A 17,751-nucleotide genomic window follows, 5' to 3' on the forward strand; every position below is an offset into this window, starting at 1 on the left:
TTTTCTTGTGTTCATGAGTTAAATGACTCAGGAGGTGAACTAATCCTGTGTTACCTGACTCGGACAAGTAGATAGTTGAATATTGAATTAATCATTAATCATTTCTCACACTTCGTCTTTGCATTGTAAAAAAGGATTTCATGAAGTTGTAAATAAAACAGAGATTATTAAAATATGTTTCAAAAGAAAATACTATTTCAATCTTTCAATCAAACAGACAGCTGATATACCAAAATAGTCTTTTAACACAATAATTTTGGGTGAAGCAGATAACCTTTAACTTGAAACTTCTACTGATATTTTCAGTGTTAAAGCAGGGTATAACCATACACTGTAAAAAAAAAAAACATACCGGAAGCTGTGGTTGCCGGAATTTTACTTTAAAATTTACGGTAGCAACATTTTAGATTTTACGGTTTTAACTTAAATTTACAGTTAAATACCATAATTTCATTAACTGATATAATGTTAATATACCAACTTACTGAAGTACTGAAATCGGTTTTGTACCTTTGTAACAGTGTTAATTTTGACAGGCATTTTTGATTTAGTCAGTCTTTATCTTGAGACGAAAATGCTTAATAGTCTTAGTCACATTTTAGTCATTTGAGTCTTTCATAGTTTTAGTCTAGTTTTAGTCGACGAAAAGTCATTGCATTTTTGTCAACTTTTAGTCATTACTTTTAGTCAAACTGCAGTTACCAACATTTATTTTGGTAGCTATTTTATATGTAGTCTTCAAACAAAAATAGTCATTAATTATTCTCTCTTTAGACCAAATCAATTAAGCTTATGAGAAATTTAAATCAAGAATTGAATTAGGAAAAACTTGAATAAATTATGACAATTTTCATTTTTGGGTGAACTATCTCTTTAACAGTAGTGAAAAGGGAGCAACTTAAAACACACGTTCAGTTTTCACCCACCTGTTTACGTTCACTTAATCCATAACCGACTGTATTTATGTGAGATACTCTACACAATAGACATTTGGACTGCTGTGTGTGTATGTGAGCACTGAGAACTGTTTATGAGAACTGAAGAAGTGGAGCGTGCGCGAGAGAGAGCACTGCTATCAGAGCGATTCCGCCTATCCCGCCTTCACTAACTTTAAGTTAATCGACAACGAATTGTGACTCCCGGGAAAAACGGGACGTCTGGTCACCTTATCCCTACCCCTTCGGGTGCTGAGGCCATTGTTTCAGATCGCTAGTTTGCGTTTTATTAGCCTATCTGTCCACTGCGGCTGCCACACTGAGACTAGATATGCAAACGCCCCTTATCCGATTGCAATCCAATGACAGGGATGCACATTTTGAAAGAGGACAGTTAGCCTATTCTATAGGATGTATTTTGAATGTCCTGCAGTCCTCAAATAACATATAGTCCCGTCTCGTCTAGTTAACAAAGACACGGCATAAATTTCGTCATCAGATATTAGTTTTAGCTCGTCAACAGAAAAAATGTTCGTTAACGAATATTTTTCGTTGACGAAATTAATACTGCTTTGTAATACACTGATGACCACCAAATGCAGGTGGTGATGAGAAAGTCACATGATGAACCAAAGCCCATCACAAGCAGCTTTTAAACAATAATATATACAGAAGGTGCACAGTGTCATTCACACAAACACTAAACACCATCATGGTAACACACATGAAACTGAAATAATGCAATAAACATTCATTTAACAACATTAGGTGTAACACACAACCCTAATATACAAAACTGATAAGAAAAAACTAAGAAGAAACAGTTATTTCAACAAAAAAAACATCAAATTTGAAATGTAATGCAGGGAATTCTGGGAATGTCTTTTTCACTTCCAAAAACGGTATACTACCGGAAAATTACATGTAATGTCCAATACAGTTTTTCACCGTATATAGTAGGGGAATTTACCGTCAACCATTTAACAGGTTTTTACTGTAGCATTTTTACAGTCTTTTACCAGTAAATTCACGGTCAGTTTTTTACAGTGTATGTTCAATACTGGTTTGATGTCTAGGTTTGGTTAGTGTGCTTCAGGCAAAGATAACATTGTCAAATGTGCGAAAAAAGCAGCTAATTTCTGATGAAAAGTGAGCTAAATGTGTTTAGAATAAGATGGAAATCCACAGATGTGAGAGCCTCACTCTAAAACACTATATCAGGCCTTTTGAATAGTATTAAATTAATGTAACAATCATAAAAAAAGTCACAATTATTACCTCCATGTACAAAGCCATGCAGAGTGCAGTCAGATGGGCCGATGAGGTGGATCAGACTCGACTGACTAAATGCAACAGTGTAGGGCTCTAAGAAAGAAAAGAGAAAAGAGAGAAAAACATAATAAAAACGCACATATACATATACTTAAATCTTAAGATCTGCAAATAAAAGCAAAAATCTAAACTTGTTATCTGAGCAATAAATACATACATATTTTCCTGATGCTACACACAAAAGACAATTTATTCTTCATGTTCTATTATTTGACAATTAACTTCATAGTTCTTCAGAGAAAAAAAAAATACATACCCTTTGTTTGTCTATCTGTGCAGCATCAGAGCAAAATAACATAAAATGAAATCAAGGTGAGACTCCATTCATAAAACTCTTACTGATGAAAGATAAAATGTCCAACAAGCAGAGCAATCACTAACAAAACTATTACAAATGGCCAAGGAACTATGATGTTTGTTGGACATGTACTATGATAATACTATGTTTTTGGACAAAGACTATGGTATACTTTACAGTACATCATTTTTAGTACATTTTACTTCTCAGTACATTTTCAGTCCATCATTTAAAGATGATGGTAAATGTGTATGCTAATCATTCAGCACTATGGTTTCAAAGAACCACGGTATTACCATCAGATACCATTACTGCACCATGGTATTGCCATATATGTACTTATTGCAAGGTGTTTGACATCTGCTATATATTGATCAGCATGTGTAAAGGACATAAAGGAGGAAGTGTTACCTGGAAGAGAGACAGACATGATGATCTCACCATTCCTCACTTTGGTCTCTATTCGCTCTAATTTCTGAGCCTCATATCTCTTTTTACCTGCTTCCTCTTGTTCTGGGCTGGAATACTGCAATGGACAAAAACACACTCTGGTAAACAACAAGCAACTTCTTTGTAAAAAGTCAACTAGATTGAGAAATGTTGGAAAATCTTAGCAAAATGATTTGGCAATGCATGAGCTGTGTCCCAAATGACGCACTATACACTATGTACTCGTGCACAATGTACTCAATTGTGTAGTGTATGAATTATAAAGGAATTATTTTGTCATTCATCATCGAAGTCTAATAGCCCCTCCCCCTCCACGTCGTAATTAACGCTGCATGAAGTCTCCAACATTTAAGTGCATCATCTGTGTATTCAAAGTGCACTTTTTCGTTTTGGAATTTTCTAATACACACTAATCATACTATTTATACTACAAAACAGCATAGAATAGTGCATAAGTATAGACAAATTGGGACGCACCTCTTGACATTTGAAAAAGAACATACATGTCACTTAAGTTAAGACCACAGATGAATGTCTGACTGTACTTTTTGAAGTAAACTACCAGAGTACTTGTCTATAAAGAGGTTCTGGTAAAATGTAAGTAATGAAAATGAAGCTAAGGTGCATTATGCACCTTGAAAAATCATTGGGGGGTTGAAATATAGTGACAGTAATAAGAAACAGATAGATATTGAAATTTGAACTGATATGAATTGCATGTTCTAATGTCAATCTTTAGAGAACAGACAATGTGTTAATTGACGCACAGACTCTTACCTCAATAAGAGGAACTTCAATGATTTTGGCCACGTTTTGAAGGGACAGTGGGACATACCATAGTGTTGCCTTGTTGGTCAATTTTTTGGCACCTACAAAAATGCATAACTAATATCAGCATAATCAGAAAGAATGTGAATCTCTTCAAATGCAGTGCATTAAATACATAAAGAGTAATGAAAGGTTAAAAAAGTACAAAAAAACTACAGTAACTGCCTGAGTAATTGTAACATGTGTGTTACATCCGAGGTACTCAAAAAGCACAGGAGCAACTGAGAATTTTTCAAAAGGGTCATTAAAAATATACAGCCACAAAAACTTACTGAAAAAATCCAGGCTTGTATAAGCTGATTCCTGGACAAACACTTTACATTTTTGAGACCCAGTTCAAGACCACATTTATGTGTTATCACGCATCCACTAGAACAAGACTTCAATTATAAAAGGTTATAATGATAATAACACTAGATCTTATCCATCTTCATATCTCAGGTGCCACTACACATGAACTGTATTGATTCATTAATGAATCTGTTCAAAATTTCCAATCATGGGAAAAGACCATGTCTTCTGACGAACTCTTAGGGAAGTGATGTTGTCATGGAGACTTCAGCATCTCATAGTGAAGCTGGTTTGCTCTCTGAAGAGCAAGTGAGGCTATTTTGGGTAGGCTGTGTTTATTAGACACAAGAGAAATTTCAGAGAGGAAAACCGTGCGTTTGAGCGGATAAGTACACAATTAAGGCCGTCACAGAGAACGGCAAAGCTTGAATTAATGAAACTATCAATGAGTGTGATAATGACACACCGAATAAGGAAATCCTGCGTTTTACTGTAAAATCAAATTTCTTGCAAGACGTGAAGATTTAATTTCCCTCACATAATCCTCACACACATGAAACATAATAACAATTTCAATTACAGGAGAACAGAATATGTTCTCTATGTATTATGATAGAAGTGCTGGAAGAAGAGGCTCCTACTCATCTTGACAACTGAATTTCAATGACTTTTCCAATCATAAACTAGATGAGGATTTTTAAATAATTTCATAGAGATTGCACACACATAGAGTGTTAAAACATTTGGTAAGACTCTATTTTAAGGACCAATTCTCACTATGAACTAGGTGCTTATTAGCATGCATATCACTAGCATATTGGCTAGTTCTTACAGAGCACATATTAATGTCTTATTCTGCATGACCATTTTAGATCATTTAGTGCTACCAATACCTAAACTTAACAATTACCTTACTAACTATTAATAAGCAGCAAATTAGGAGTTTATTGAGGCAAAAGTTGTAATTAATAGTTAATAGTGAGAATTGGTCATTGTATCTTATTATATATTTAGTTTTATTTATTTATTTAATTTTTCATTAATTCATTCATTAATTTTAAAGGTGACTTTTTCCGTGTTTAAGTGCTATAATCGGGTCCCCAGTGCATCTACCAACCCAGAAAAAGTGAAAAAGAACAACCCAGTAATTTTTTTGATAAGCCTTTCTCTGCAAGCTTGTGAAAAAAAAGAGCCGCTCAGATTTCGCCCCTTAAAGGGATAGTTCACCCAAAAATGAAAATTCTGTCATTAATTACTCACCCTCATGTCGTTTCAAACCCGTAAGACCTTTGTTCATCTTCAGAACACAAATTAAGATATTTTTGATGAAATCCTAGAGCTTTCTGACCCTCCATAGACAGCAACACAACTGAAATGTTGCCAGGCCCAGAAACGTAGTAAGGACTTTGGTAAAACAGTCCATGTGACATCAGTGGTTCAACTGCAATTTTACAAAGCTGCGAGAACACTTTTTGTGCGAAAAGAAAACAAAAATAATGACTTTATTCAACAATTCTTCTCCTTCGCGTCACCCTGGTGCCATTATGGAGAGTATCACAATGCATGTGTTGTTTACAAACGTGCACGCATGCGTTGTGATACTCTCCATAATGGCGCCCTAGGGTGCCGCGAAGGAGAAGAATTGTTGAATAAAGTCATTATTGTTTTCTCTTCGCACAAAAAGTATTCTTGTTGGTGCTGCCATTGTGTTTTTCCAACGACAACGGTGTACCAGTTCTAACGCCATGGCAAAAGTTCGAGCAAAACATGCTAAATGTTCTGTCTTTGGCTGCATTGACGAGCACAGAATACTAATTAGAGTCCCAGCCTCAGAAGAGACAAGAGAGCAGTGGATTTATTGATTTATTTACTGTATATTATGCTGCTGCCACACAGATATATAAAATAAACACACAATTTCTTTCCCAGCTGTTTACCTTCACAGACATAACCGACTGTGTTTTTGTAACGTATGCATGCAGTGCCACATTAAGCCTTTGCGGGGCCCTGGGCTAACACAGATTTGGGGGCCCCCTACAGCCCCTTCCATTACACGCCAATCAAAATAAAAAATGCGATCAAACACTGTATAAAGACGCGCACAATATACTTGTGAAATAAAATCAAACTCAATGCGCACGTCATAATCCCATTGGAGGCAAAAAAATTATGTACATAAATTAAACAATATTATCGAATAATAATCTTACAAATCAGCAACAGCCCAGCAAATAAAATTAAATATCACTCACCACTAAAAGGGCTTCTTCCTGCTCTTCTTATAATGCACTAGAAGTTATAGACATTTTAAAAATGTATTAATTTGTTTCTCTATTTAACAACATTAACTTACAATAGTGAAAGACATCTTCCCTCAGGTATTTGTATTTATTAAGCACCGATAAACACAACAGCAGTTGACAATAGTGCTGTACAAATAAAACAAAAACCAGTAAAAAGAATAACATCAGTAAAAGATAATTTAACATACAAAGTTTAAAAAGCCAAGGTAAGAAAATAAGATTTCAATTTAGTTTTAAACTCATAGACAGAATTTGAAGCTTTCACAGATAAAGGAAGGTTATTCCATAGCCTCGGTCCAACTATTGCAAATAGTAAAAGGTAGATAGTATGTTTTCTAGCTGGATGTTGTGCTTACGATCAATAATCACGTCTCTCCTACATTTTATGAACACAAAACTAATTATTTAAGACTGAATTGTACCAATTCAGCAGAAGGAGGAGGATTAATTCTGACAGACTGCGTTTGGGAAAAGCATTTGCATTTTACACTCTGTTGAAGTCATCCAGACAAGCCGGTTGCTATGACAACCATGCAGGGATTCTGCCGCTACCATGGCGAGAGAATGGTTTCTCTAATTGGTTTCCACAGCAGCTTGTCTAATGGTTCTACACAGCAGGATATTTACATGTTTTCCACTAGCAAAGACTCATGGGCAAAAAATAGCTCCTCACTGGACAAGATATCATATATATCATTTTCAATTTTGAATAATATTGTCTTACAGTAAATGCATAAAATGTAGACTTACTGTCAGCCATTCAACAGCTTTATACTCAGAAATGCTCTGAAGTAGATAGAGTCTGAAAATGTATCTAATATACAATATAGAATCCAAAACTTTAATTGTAAAAGGATTTTACATTTTTCACCTTATGAGTTTCAACTACTTAGTAGAGGGTAAAATCTAGGTCTAGTGTATGACAGAGCAGATAATATAATATGATATAATATGATATAATATAATATAATATAATATAGAACAGTAACATTTTTTTATGTTTTTAAAAGAAGTCTCTTCTGCTCACCAAGGCTGCATTTATTTTATCCGAAATACAACAAAAAAAGCAATATTGTTAAATACTTTTACTATTCAAATAACTGTTTTCTGTTTGAATATATATATTAAAATATAATTTATTGCTGTGATCAAAGCTGTATTTTCAGCATCATTACTCCAGTCTTCAGTGTCAAATGATCTTTAAGAAATCATTCTAATATGCTGATTTGCTGCTCAAGAAACATTTCTGATTATTATCAATGTTGAAAAAAGTTGTATACATTTTTTTCAGGATTCTTTGAAGAATAGAACATTCAAAAGAATAGCATTTATCTGAAATAGAAAGCTTTTATACTAGGGTATACTAATACTAGCTTTTTAAAGAAACCACTGCACATTTTCAGTTTTTGCAGTGTAGACGGAAGTAGTCACACTCTGATCCTATATATATATATCTGACAAATTTGTCTCTTAGCAACAAACATCTCTGTAGCTAACAACTTTTTGAATCATGGTGGTTTTATATGTTGATTTAGTACACTGTTAACTCTGGCTTTTTACATCTAATGATTAAAATGTGTATTCTCATTGTAAATACACAGACACTTTAATACTGCTAACTTTCGATGTTAACTATATCAGAGTCTGGGGCAAATAATCGAAATGTTTTTTCAGTGACTTACGTCTACCAGAGTAGATTGCTCTTGATTACAATCTCAGATTTTCCATTATTGCCAGCCAAGACTTTAATTACTGGTTTCAATATGAACCCACTGGTCAGATACAAAGAGGAACGATGTTGTGCAGTACAGCTGTGTACAGAAACATGAGTGATTGCAGGTGTGCTGCACACTTTGTTTAGAGATGGACTTGCCTTTAAAGGCTCTGCCAACCCTCACTCACCCTATGAACTTGTCTCATGTTTAATATAGATTTTAAACTACGTGAAGTATACAGGACAGTGGTTTATGTGAATTGTACATTTGATAAAATTAGGTATAAACTTTTGAACGGCAGTCTAGGATCAGTAAGATTTTTTATGTTTTTTAAAGAAGTTTCTTATGCACATCAAGGCTGTATCTATTTGATCAAAAATATAGAAAAAAAACTGCAATTTTGTGAAATATTATTGCAATTTAAAATAACAGTTTTCTGTTTTAATATACTTTAAAATATAATTTATTCCTGTGATCAAAGCTGAATTTTCAGCATCATTACTCCAGTCTTCAGTGTCACATGATCTTCAGAAATCATTCTAATATGCTGATTTATTATCAGTGCTGGAAACTGTTGTGCTGCTTCATATTTTTGGGACCTGTGATACTTTTTTTTAGAATTCTTTGATGAATAAAAAAGTTAAAAAGAACAGTGTTTATTCAAAATAGAAATGTTGTGTCACAATCTACACTACTATTCAAATGTTTGAGGTCAGTAAATTTGTTCTTTCATTTTCTTTTTTTCTTTTTTTTTAAAGAAATTATACTTTTATTCAGCAAGGATGTGTTAAATGGATAAAAAATATAGTAAAAAGTGACATATTGTTAGAAAAGATTTCTATTTTGAATAAATGCTGTTCCTTTTAACTTTCATTCATCAAAGAATCAAAGAAAACCGGTTCCACAAAAAATATGAACAGTTTCAACACTGATAATAAATCAGCATATTAGAATGATTTCTGAAGGATCATGTGACACTGAAGACTGGAGTAATGCCTGATGAATATTCAGCACAGCATCACAGAAATAAACTATATTATAAAGTATATTAAAATAGGAAACCAATTTTTAAAATTGCAATAATATTTCACAATAGTACTGTTTTTTTCTGTATTTTTGATCAAATAAATACAGCCTTGATGAGCATAAAAGACTCCATTAAAAAACATAAACAATGTTACCGATCCCAAACTTTGAAGGGCAGTGCAGATATAATATTTTTGAAAGTGAATTTCTGTATTGCCACAAGTGCTGATGATAAAATGCCATTGCGCATTTCCAACACAACACCTTAATGACACACTTTCAATTGAAAGTTTTACTTTAAAGTACATTTTAAATTATATTTTTCATAATCTTTTGACATGCTTTAAAGAAGTTCACTTATTTTCATGTGTCGACTAACGTACTAAAGCATATGTAAAGTCCTTGATTGTCATTAAATTGTATATAAATACAATATTGTATTTATGCATGAATAAAATGTATTAAATTGCAGTTGCAAATAACGTAATTAGGTGTCTGAAAACATATCAAGTCTAATGTACATCCTCATTTAGACAGCTAGGTAAGCGAGTTTAATATAGAAAGAGTGCTGGAATGACAGAAAATGCATTCATTCTAATGGGATTTTGCATCTGTATAATGTGTGTGTGTGTAGACGGCAGCCCTGCCGATGCAATCATCACGGCCCCTGCATTCAGAGGCAGGAGACCCCTGAGGCGTGTGAGCGAGACCAGGCTGACAAGATTGGCCCTGACTGTCTGTGTGTGTGTGTGTGTGTGTGTGTGTGTGTGTGTGTGTAACCCAAAAGAAGAGTCATGTGATGGCCTAGCCTGAGTTTACACATGTATATAAACCACCACAAATGCATCCTTTAAATGTGTGTCAGACTAGGAAACAAAGGTTTATCGAAAGTTTTTTTTTTCCCCAGAACCTTGCTTCTTTGCTGTATGTTGATGCTACGTAAAGCTGAAGACTATATATCATATATATATATTTTGGAAAAAGAGACCAGGATATTACCCTGACAGCTAACTAATACTGTCCACATCTGCTATGGGAAGAGTTACTGTTGCTATTATGCACTTATTAACAACTAGCTTAATGGAGCCAGCCAATAATAGCCCAAAGTGTGTATGAATGAGGGCATCTTAATGCAGTGATTTCCAGGCCATGGTTCATTTGCATTCTTGGATGCATGCTTGCATTTATTTCTTGACAAGCAATGCAAATTTTTGTTTGTATATACATGTAGGTTTGGCTTTTTTTGGCACAGCAAAGGTTTTGCTCCATGTTCCGTTTAAACTCTGGAGGAAGACTCTGCGTTTGCAGAGTAGACTGCTTTCCTATGCAGGTATCGCTCTGCAACTGCTGCCTGTGTTGGTGACGCGTGATGTTAAGTTAACATGACAGAAGCACATAAAGTCTGCCCCCATTCCGCGGTTCCCCGCGGCTCAGCACGAGCCTTTAAAGGGGCAGCGCTGAGACAGCCTGAGACCTCTCGACAGAGCCGCCTTAAAACAGCACAAGGACTGGTTAATGTGCAGTGTGTGAGAATGAAACCCTGAACGCGTGGACTGATGCTTACAAAGAATGAATTATGGAAAACAGGTATTGCTTGTCAAGGAATAATTAAAAAAAAAGCTTTAAAGTAACAGTTGTTTAAAAGTGACTCTAACAGTATCACTTGAAGCCTTATGTATAGGCCTTAATACAATATAATGCATTCATAATGCTTATTATTCACCTAATAATCAGTTCTTCCACAGATACCAAAGTTATACTTTTTGCTAGTATAATGCAGTAAGACACACATTCTAATATGTTATAATACACTAGAAAGGTGTAACCTTAGTAATAGGTTAGTAATACAATGTATTATAACTGTCGTTACAATAATTTATTAAAAGATATACTGTATTACATTGTGTAAAGGTATAATAAATTAAGGTGTTCTGCACATTCAGTGAAGTGTTACTATTATATCCAACCTTTTTCATATAATTAAGATTCACTGAAATGTTTTAATGTAATATGTGACCCTGGACCACAAAACCAGTCATAAGGGTAAATTTTTCGAAATTGAGATTTATACATAATCTGAAAGCTGAATTAGTAAGCTTTCCGTTGATGTATGGTTTGTTAGGATAATAGGGCAATATTTGGTGGAGATACAACTATTTGAAAATCTGGAATCTGAGGGTGCAAAAAAATCGAAATAAATCGCCTTTAAAGTTGTCCAAATGACGTTCTTAGCAATGCATATTACTAATCAAAAATTAAGTTTTGATATATTTACGGTAGGAAATTTACAAAATATCTTCATGGAACATGATCTTTACTTAATATCCTAATGATTTTTGGCATAAAAGAAAAATCAATCATTTTGACCCATACAATGTATTGTTGGCTATTGCTATAAATATACCCCAGCGACTTAAGACTGCTTTTGTGCTCCAGGGTCACATATTATTTCTTTCTTTTGATTTTGGAGTGAAGTATGACCCACAAATGTTCTTTTACTTGTATTTGATTCATTGCAAGCATTTAAATGTGGCCACTTTGAAGCGGACCGAGTCCAGAGGTGTCTTTCTTTGTAACGACTTCCGCAGTCACTTCCTTCACTACTACTGACTACTGACTAGGTACCTCGCCCACGCCGAGCTGGATCGCTTTTTGCCACATGACAACCCTGTTGCTGTGGTAACAACATGTGCCTTGGGGATAGTGCTTTTGTTTTAGCCACACTGTTTCTTCTTCTCTTATATTGCTTTTTTTGTCTTTGATACACAATCCCTCAAATAATCAAATCTTAAGTAGATCATGTCTGTTTTTTATGATAAAACACCATATGAGTCTAAAGTTAGAATCACATTATATTCAGATTAGTTTTATTGAGCTATAGCTCCACCTTGAGATGAGATCAGAGACAGAGGGATAATGCAGCATCAGTTTTTGAAATAATTGTAGGTACTGATAAACTGTCTAACTCATATGAATATGGCAAAGCGCCCAATGTTTTCAGTGTAGTCACTTTTATTTATATAGCACTTTATGCGATGTAGATTGCTTCAAAGCAGCTTTACGGTATTAAACAGGACAATTATGCAGTAGGGAGTTTGTCCAGTTTTGAAATTAAATGATAAATTCTTACTTCTGAAGTCAACATGAAACAGTAATTGAAGCTCATTTTACTTTGATAATGTGATAGGCCACAAGATGTTACCATTCACGCATTTGGCAGCGTCCCAAACCACAATGAACTTTGACACAGAACTCCTGAAAAATAAACGCCGACCTTTAACCCAGAAAAATGAATGTACACAATGACATCCATCCACACCTGTTTTAATCAGCTTCAATGGAATCTCAATTATTCATGCAGGCTGATGTCTGATGCAATCTTTTGATGAATTCAGTTCATGTACAATTCATGAAGACGTTATCGTAGAGTTATCATTATAAACATTATGTGTCAGTATAGGTTTCACATTTAGAGACTCATGTTCTTGTTTAGTTGAATCTATTGTGATTTATGTTACACAGTAATTGTGGATTACATATTTATTATTATGTAAAAAAAAAAACCAAGAACAATATTTTCATAAGGCCTCAGGGCAACAGTGTTTACACTTTTCTTAATGATTGAATGAGTAGAGGTGAAGATGCATCATGTCAGGTTTTATTTAAATCATATTGACTTCCATTGGTCCTCACATGTCTCATGGCTCGCCAATTTCGATTATGCAAAAACTGTGAATGAGGCATGAGAGCTGTGGCTGAGGTGAATATTTTTAAAGGGGTCATATGATGTTGCTAAAAAGAACATTATTTTGTGTATTTGGTGCAATGAATTGTGTTTATGCGGTTTAAAGTAAAAAAAACACATTATTTTCCACATACTGTACATTATTGTTTCTCCTCTATGCCTCGCCTTTCTGAAACGTGTCAGCTTGTAACACCCCAAAGAGAAAGGAAACATTTAAATCGCATCATATGACCCCTTTAATGAATAACAACTTTGTGTTGTCACTAAATCGCTACATGACTTCTAAAGACTTGAAATACAGTGCATTTATCATATGGACTACCGTAATTATACTTTTATCGTTTGAGGCACTTTATTCCTTCCTTCACTATAGGCTTTCCTTGTATGGAAAACTGCAGCATGAACATGAAAAACAAAGCATTTTTGGATAAATTATTCCATTAGACAATCCTTTATGACCGCTCACTGACCTGTGACTATGTTCTCTGAGAGAACATTGACTTGCACCTCGACCGAGTGTTTGGAGGTGTAGGTAATCTCAGCACTGACGTGGGCTACTTCACCAATGAACATTGGGTGCAGGAAGTCTGTGCGCTCCACCCGGGCCAGAGCAGCTACACAGCGGTCCTATTTGCCAAAAGTAATTGATATTTAATTGCACTTTATGCATTACTAGTATACCAGGATACTACAGCTCAGTAGCTGCATATATATTTGAACTGTGTGTACATTGTGCTACATTTATGCTTTTGCAGAGCCCTCTACTGGCTACACAGGACAATGGACATTTTTAAGCAGAAGGCATGCATGAATCAGGGTCAAAGACAAAATATATACACAATATTTTAAAGGCTTAAGTATTTTTATACTACTGTGACATAAATACTGTACAATTTAAATAATATATATTTTTTCACATTACAGTAATGAGCAAAATATTGTTTTGGATGTAATGAGAATCTGTGGTAAAAAAGCAAATGAAAATGGACTTAAAAATGCCCATGTTTATTTTATTCCCCTTCATATTTAGCAGTAAAATATAACAGTTCAGTTTTTGATAGATTAGGTGAGTTTCATCTATCACTTATCAAATCTATCAGAATGTTCAGTTACATCTTTATCATGTTCATCTGTTCTAGAAAAACACAACACACTTTATATATAAAAAACGATTGTGGTTCCAGTGTTAAAAGCCTTGGTTTCCGGACCGTAAGACTAAAACTCACCCCGTTTTGGGTATTGCAGTGGCGTGTGCCAATGATGCATCCCGCTTCCTCAATCATCTTCAGGATAGTCCCGCCATGAACATTGCCAACAATATTGGCATCATCAGGACGCATGATCCTGAAATATTAAAGAAAAAAAACTTTGCATATAATCACCAGGTTTTATAGGGATGCATGATATAGTATATTTATAACCATATTCAGTATTGGCCATATAGACCGACATTTTGTATATTTTAAATCCCCAAGTATACGTTTTTAACTTATCTTTCTCACCTATGTTAAACGACTAAGAAATCAAGTGCTCACAAATCATCAAAAAAAAAAATCCCACTTGATATTAGGTGGCCTTAACCACTGTTCTCATATTTAAATTGATACAATGCACTTATTGTGTACATAAATGTTTTTACATTGTACTTAAAAACTAAAAAACTAAAAACAAAAATACTTGCATGTTTACATCTGTAATTAATTTCTGTAATTACATTTATAATTGCACTGTTGACCCATCCCTTACACCTTAACCCACCCTTAACCTACCACCAAACCTGTCCCTAACCACCCGTATCCCACCTCAATAACAGCAAATGTGTTTTGGGTTACACTTTAGTTTAAGGTGTCCTTGTTACAATGTAATTACACGTTTAACTACTTATAGGGATGCATGATATAGTTTTATATATATTTGTAACCATATTCAATATTGGCCATATAGACCGACATTTTGTATATTTTAAATCCCTAAGTATATGTTTTTAACTTATCTTTCTCACCTATGTTAAACGACTAAGAAATCAAGTGCTCACAAATCATCAAAAAAAAAAATCCCACTTGATATTAGGTGGCCTTAACCACTGTTCTCATATTTAAATTGATACAATGCACTTATTGTGTACATAAATGTTTTTACATTGTACTTAAAAACTAAAAAACTAAAAACAAAAATACTTGCATGTTTACATCTGTAATTAATTTCTGTAATTACATTTATAATTGCACTGTTGACCCATCCCTTACACCTTAACCCACCCTTAACCTACCACCAAACCTGTCCCTAACCACCCGTATCCCACCTCAATAACAGCAAATGTGTTTTGGGTTACACTTTAGTTTAAGGTGTCCTTGTTACAATGTAATTACACGTTTAACTACTGAGTAATATTAATTAACTACGTGTACTTACTACTTGGTTAGGTTAGGATTAGGGTTACGTATACGTGCATGTAATTATGCTTAATTTATTGTTATTATAATAGTAAGTACATGTCATGTGTAACAAAGACACCTTAAAATAGGCCTAGTCAAGTCACCATTGTTTATATAGCGCTTTTTACAAAGCAGATTGTGTCAAAGCAGCTTTACAGTATTAAACAGGGAAATAGTGTGTAAAATAAATAATATAAATAATAATAAGTGTAAAATAAAGTGCTACCATGTGTTGCCATACAATGTGGACACAATAAATACATTGTACCTATTTTTTTTTTATGTAAGTACATATAGTGATTAAGGCCATCTAATATAAAGTGGGACCAAACTATACTATCGCGTTGATTTCATATTCATAGGTCACACTGACACAAGATCCATATAATGTCAGTTGACTTGACCATAAGAATTACTATAGCCAGTAATTATATTTATATTAGTTCATGTCCTTAAATTCGATTGGCTGAGCGGCGTTTCCAGAGTGCTGATACTTATTCTAGCAGTACTGGAATTTTTTGCTGTTTTTATCACTCAGCTTTTTTGTCTAATGGTATCATAAATGAAAACAGACATGATTACATACACAACCAGTTTGGTGAGAAACTTTGAACAGCCAAGTCATAGCAAACTTCTCCTAAAACCACCATGAAACAACAAACTCGCTGAATTATTTTCTTGAATATACAAATCAATGTCAAACACAATGTTACAAACACACAAATCTAAAAGTTTGGAACAATATGAGGATGTGTGTCTATGAATGAAAAGTATGAAATTAAGAGTCTGTCTAAAAGAGTACGATAACATGTGTTCGTTAGTTAGACAACTCTACCTGCTGAGCTCATGAGACGCCATGACTCCTTAAAAGTTAGACGACAGAGACTTGAGAAGTTCCCAACACAACAGTGAGTGCATCCGCCACAGTGACAGTCTTTCAGTCATTTCCTCCATCACTGCACACGCATCACTTATGACATCATCCTCTTCACCACTAGTGTGAGTGTTTCACTGACTCAGACTCCACCCACTTTCATTCAAATTCTGCAGGCCTTCAGTCCACACAGTTTTGCCTTGAATATGTAGAATGTTCACTAAAATGAACAGAACTAATAGTCTAACGCCTGTTACTCAAATGATTTCAGCTTTTCTAAGAAAATTCTTTAAAATAAAGTCACAATTCAAAGGGGGAAAAACACAATCTGGCTTCAATTTCTTTAGGTAAAATAATAACATTAAGTTTTGATTTTGGGGTTAGATGTAAGCTATCCTAATATATTCTTGATTCACTCCACAACGGAACAGAAATGGAGCACAAAAGACCCACTTTGATTTAAATAAAGATCACTTCCAATCAGTCAAGTGATGAACAGCTGAGGCCAAATCTTTTGCTTATTTATTGTATTTATTTTAAATCCATCATAACATCAGATATACAGGGTTTTTTTGTTCTTTCAACACATAAGCATATGGAAAAAGAGTTGTGGTAGTGATTTAACAAAGCTGACGTCTGTCAGTTTACAAGAATGCAACCAGACAACTATTAAGAGTTGGATGTGGTGGTGTCCTGAAACGTTAAAAAGGCCTAATGTTACTGGTTGGTACAAGTTAAAAACAATCGTCTTGTACAGCTGTATTTTGTTAAACGTGCTAATTAAATAACTATTGAAGTCTCTCGTTGTTATTGTTATTGCCCATACCTATGCTTGCTGAAGCACAAAGTTAGTGTTGTCACGTGAAACCTGTTTCTTTTCACAGCGCTGATCGGGACGGACCAATCACAGCCGCTTGGTATTAGCAGCAGATCAAGTTATGTTGTAGAGATTACCAAAGCGGATTTTCATTTGCAAATCAGGTACCAGTCACCGGAATAAACTCAATTAAACGACTGTTTAGCATCAGAATGTTTCCAGCAGAAGAACAGACCTCGATGTAGTGTTCCGCGCTCGGGCCACCCCGTTTTGTTTCCACAGATGCTGGAGGAGCTGGTTCTGTCTCAGCGCCATTATTAGCTAGTAACATGTAAATCAGATCTGCAGATTTACGCAAACACACCGACAAGAACAAACACAGACAAAAGTCTCACGAAATGTTCACGTGGTTAACTCGATGGTGTCATTTGCGCGTACGCAGGCTTTGCCACTCACAAGCACAAGAGGGCAGTCGCTTGAGCGTTGAAAAACAAGAGCATTCTGCGCTAGCCATGCCGTTTTAACCAACATTTAATCCTGAAACAAAGCGATTAACAAATGAGCGCAAAAATTCATGCTAAGAAAATATCACGCATGACAGCCATTTCGGTTTCATTTTCTACTTTTTATTCACCCCGTTATTACAGGATCCTCTTCTCTAAACTATCCTAACCGAATCTAATATACGCTATTTAAGCATTG

The 17,751-nt window shown here is 34.7% G+C and overlaps 1 protein-coding gene across 1 annotated transcript; it reads right to left on the reverse strand.

Moving 5' to 3' along the window:
- Positions 1-2,213: 2,213 nt before the first annotated feature.
- On the reverse strand, positions 2,214-16,303 carry LOC107748973 (cytosolic acyl coenzyme A thioester hydrolase-like; the record flags this gene model as incomplete). Its single annotated transcript, XM_016564011.1, has 7 exons — positions 16,194-16,303; positions 14,150-14,267; positions 13,394-13,550; positions 3,793-3,884; positions 2,977-3,091; positions 2,524-2,538; positions 2,214-2,300 (listed from the first exon to the last, which is right to left on the reverse strand). Coding segments are annotated over exons 1-7 (607 nt in total), but the record flags the coding sequence as incomplete, so codon positions are not given.
- Between the last annotated feature and the right edge of the window lie 1,448 nt (positions 16,304-17,751).

This window comes from Sinocyclocheilus rhinocerous, unplaced genomic scaffold (assembly GCF_001515625.1).
Source record: "Sinocyclocheilus rhinocerous isolate Xijiao unplaced genomic scaffold, SAMN03320098_v1.1 scaffold470, whole genome shotgun sequence".
Lineage (NCBI taxonomy): Eukaryota > Metazoa > Chordata > Actinopteri > Cypriniformes > Cyprinidae > Sinocyclocheilus > Sinocyclocheilus rhinocerous.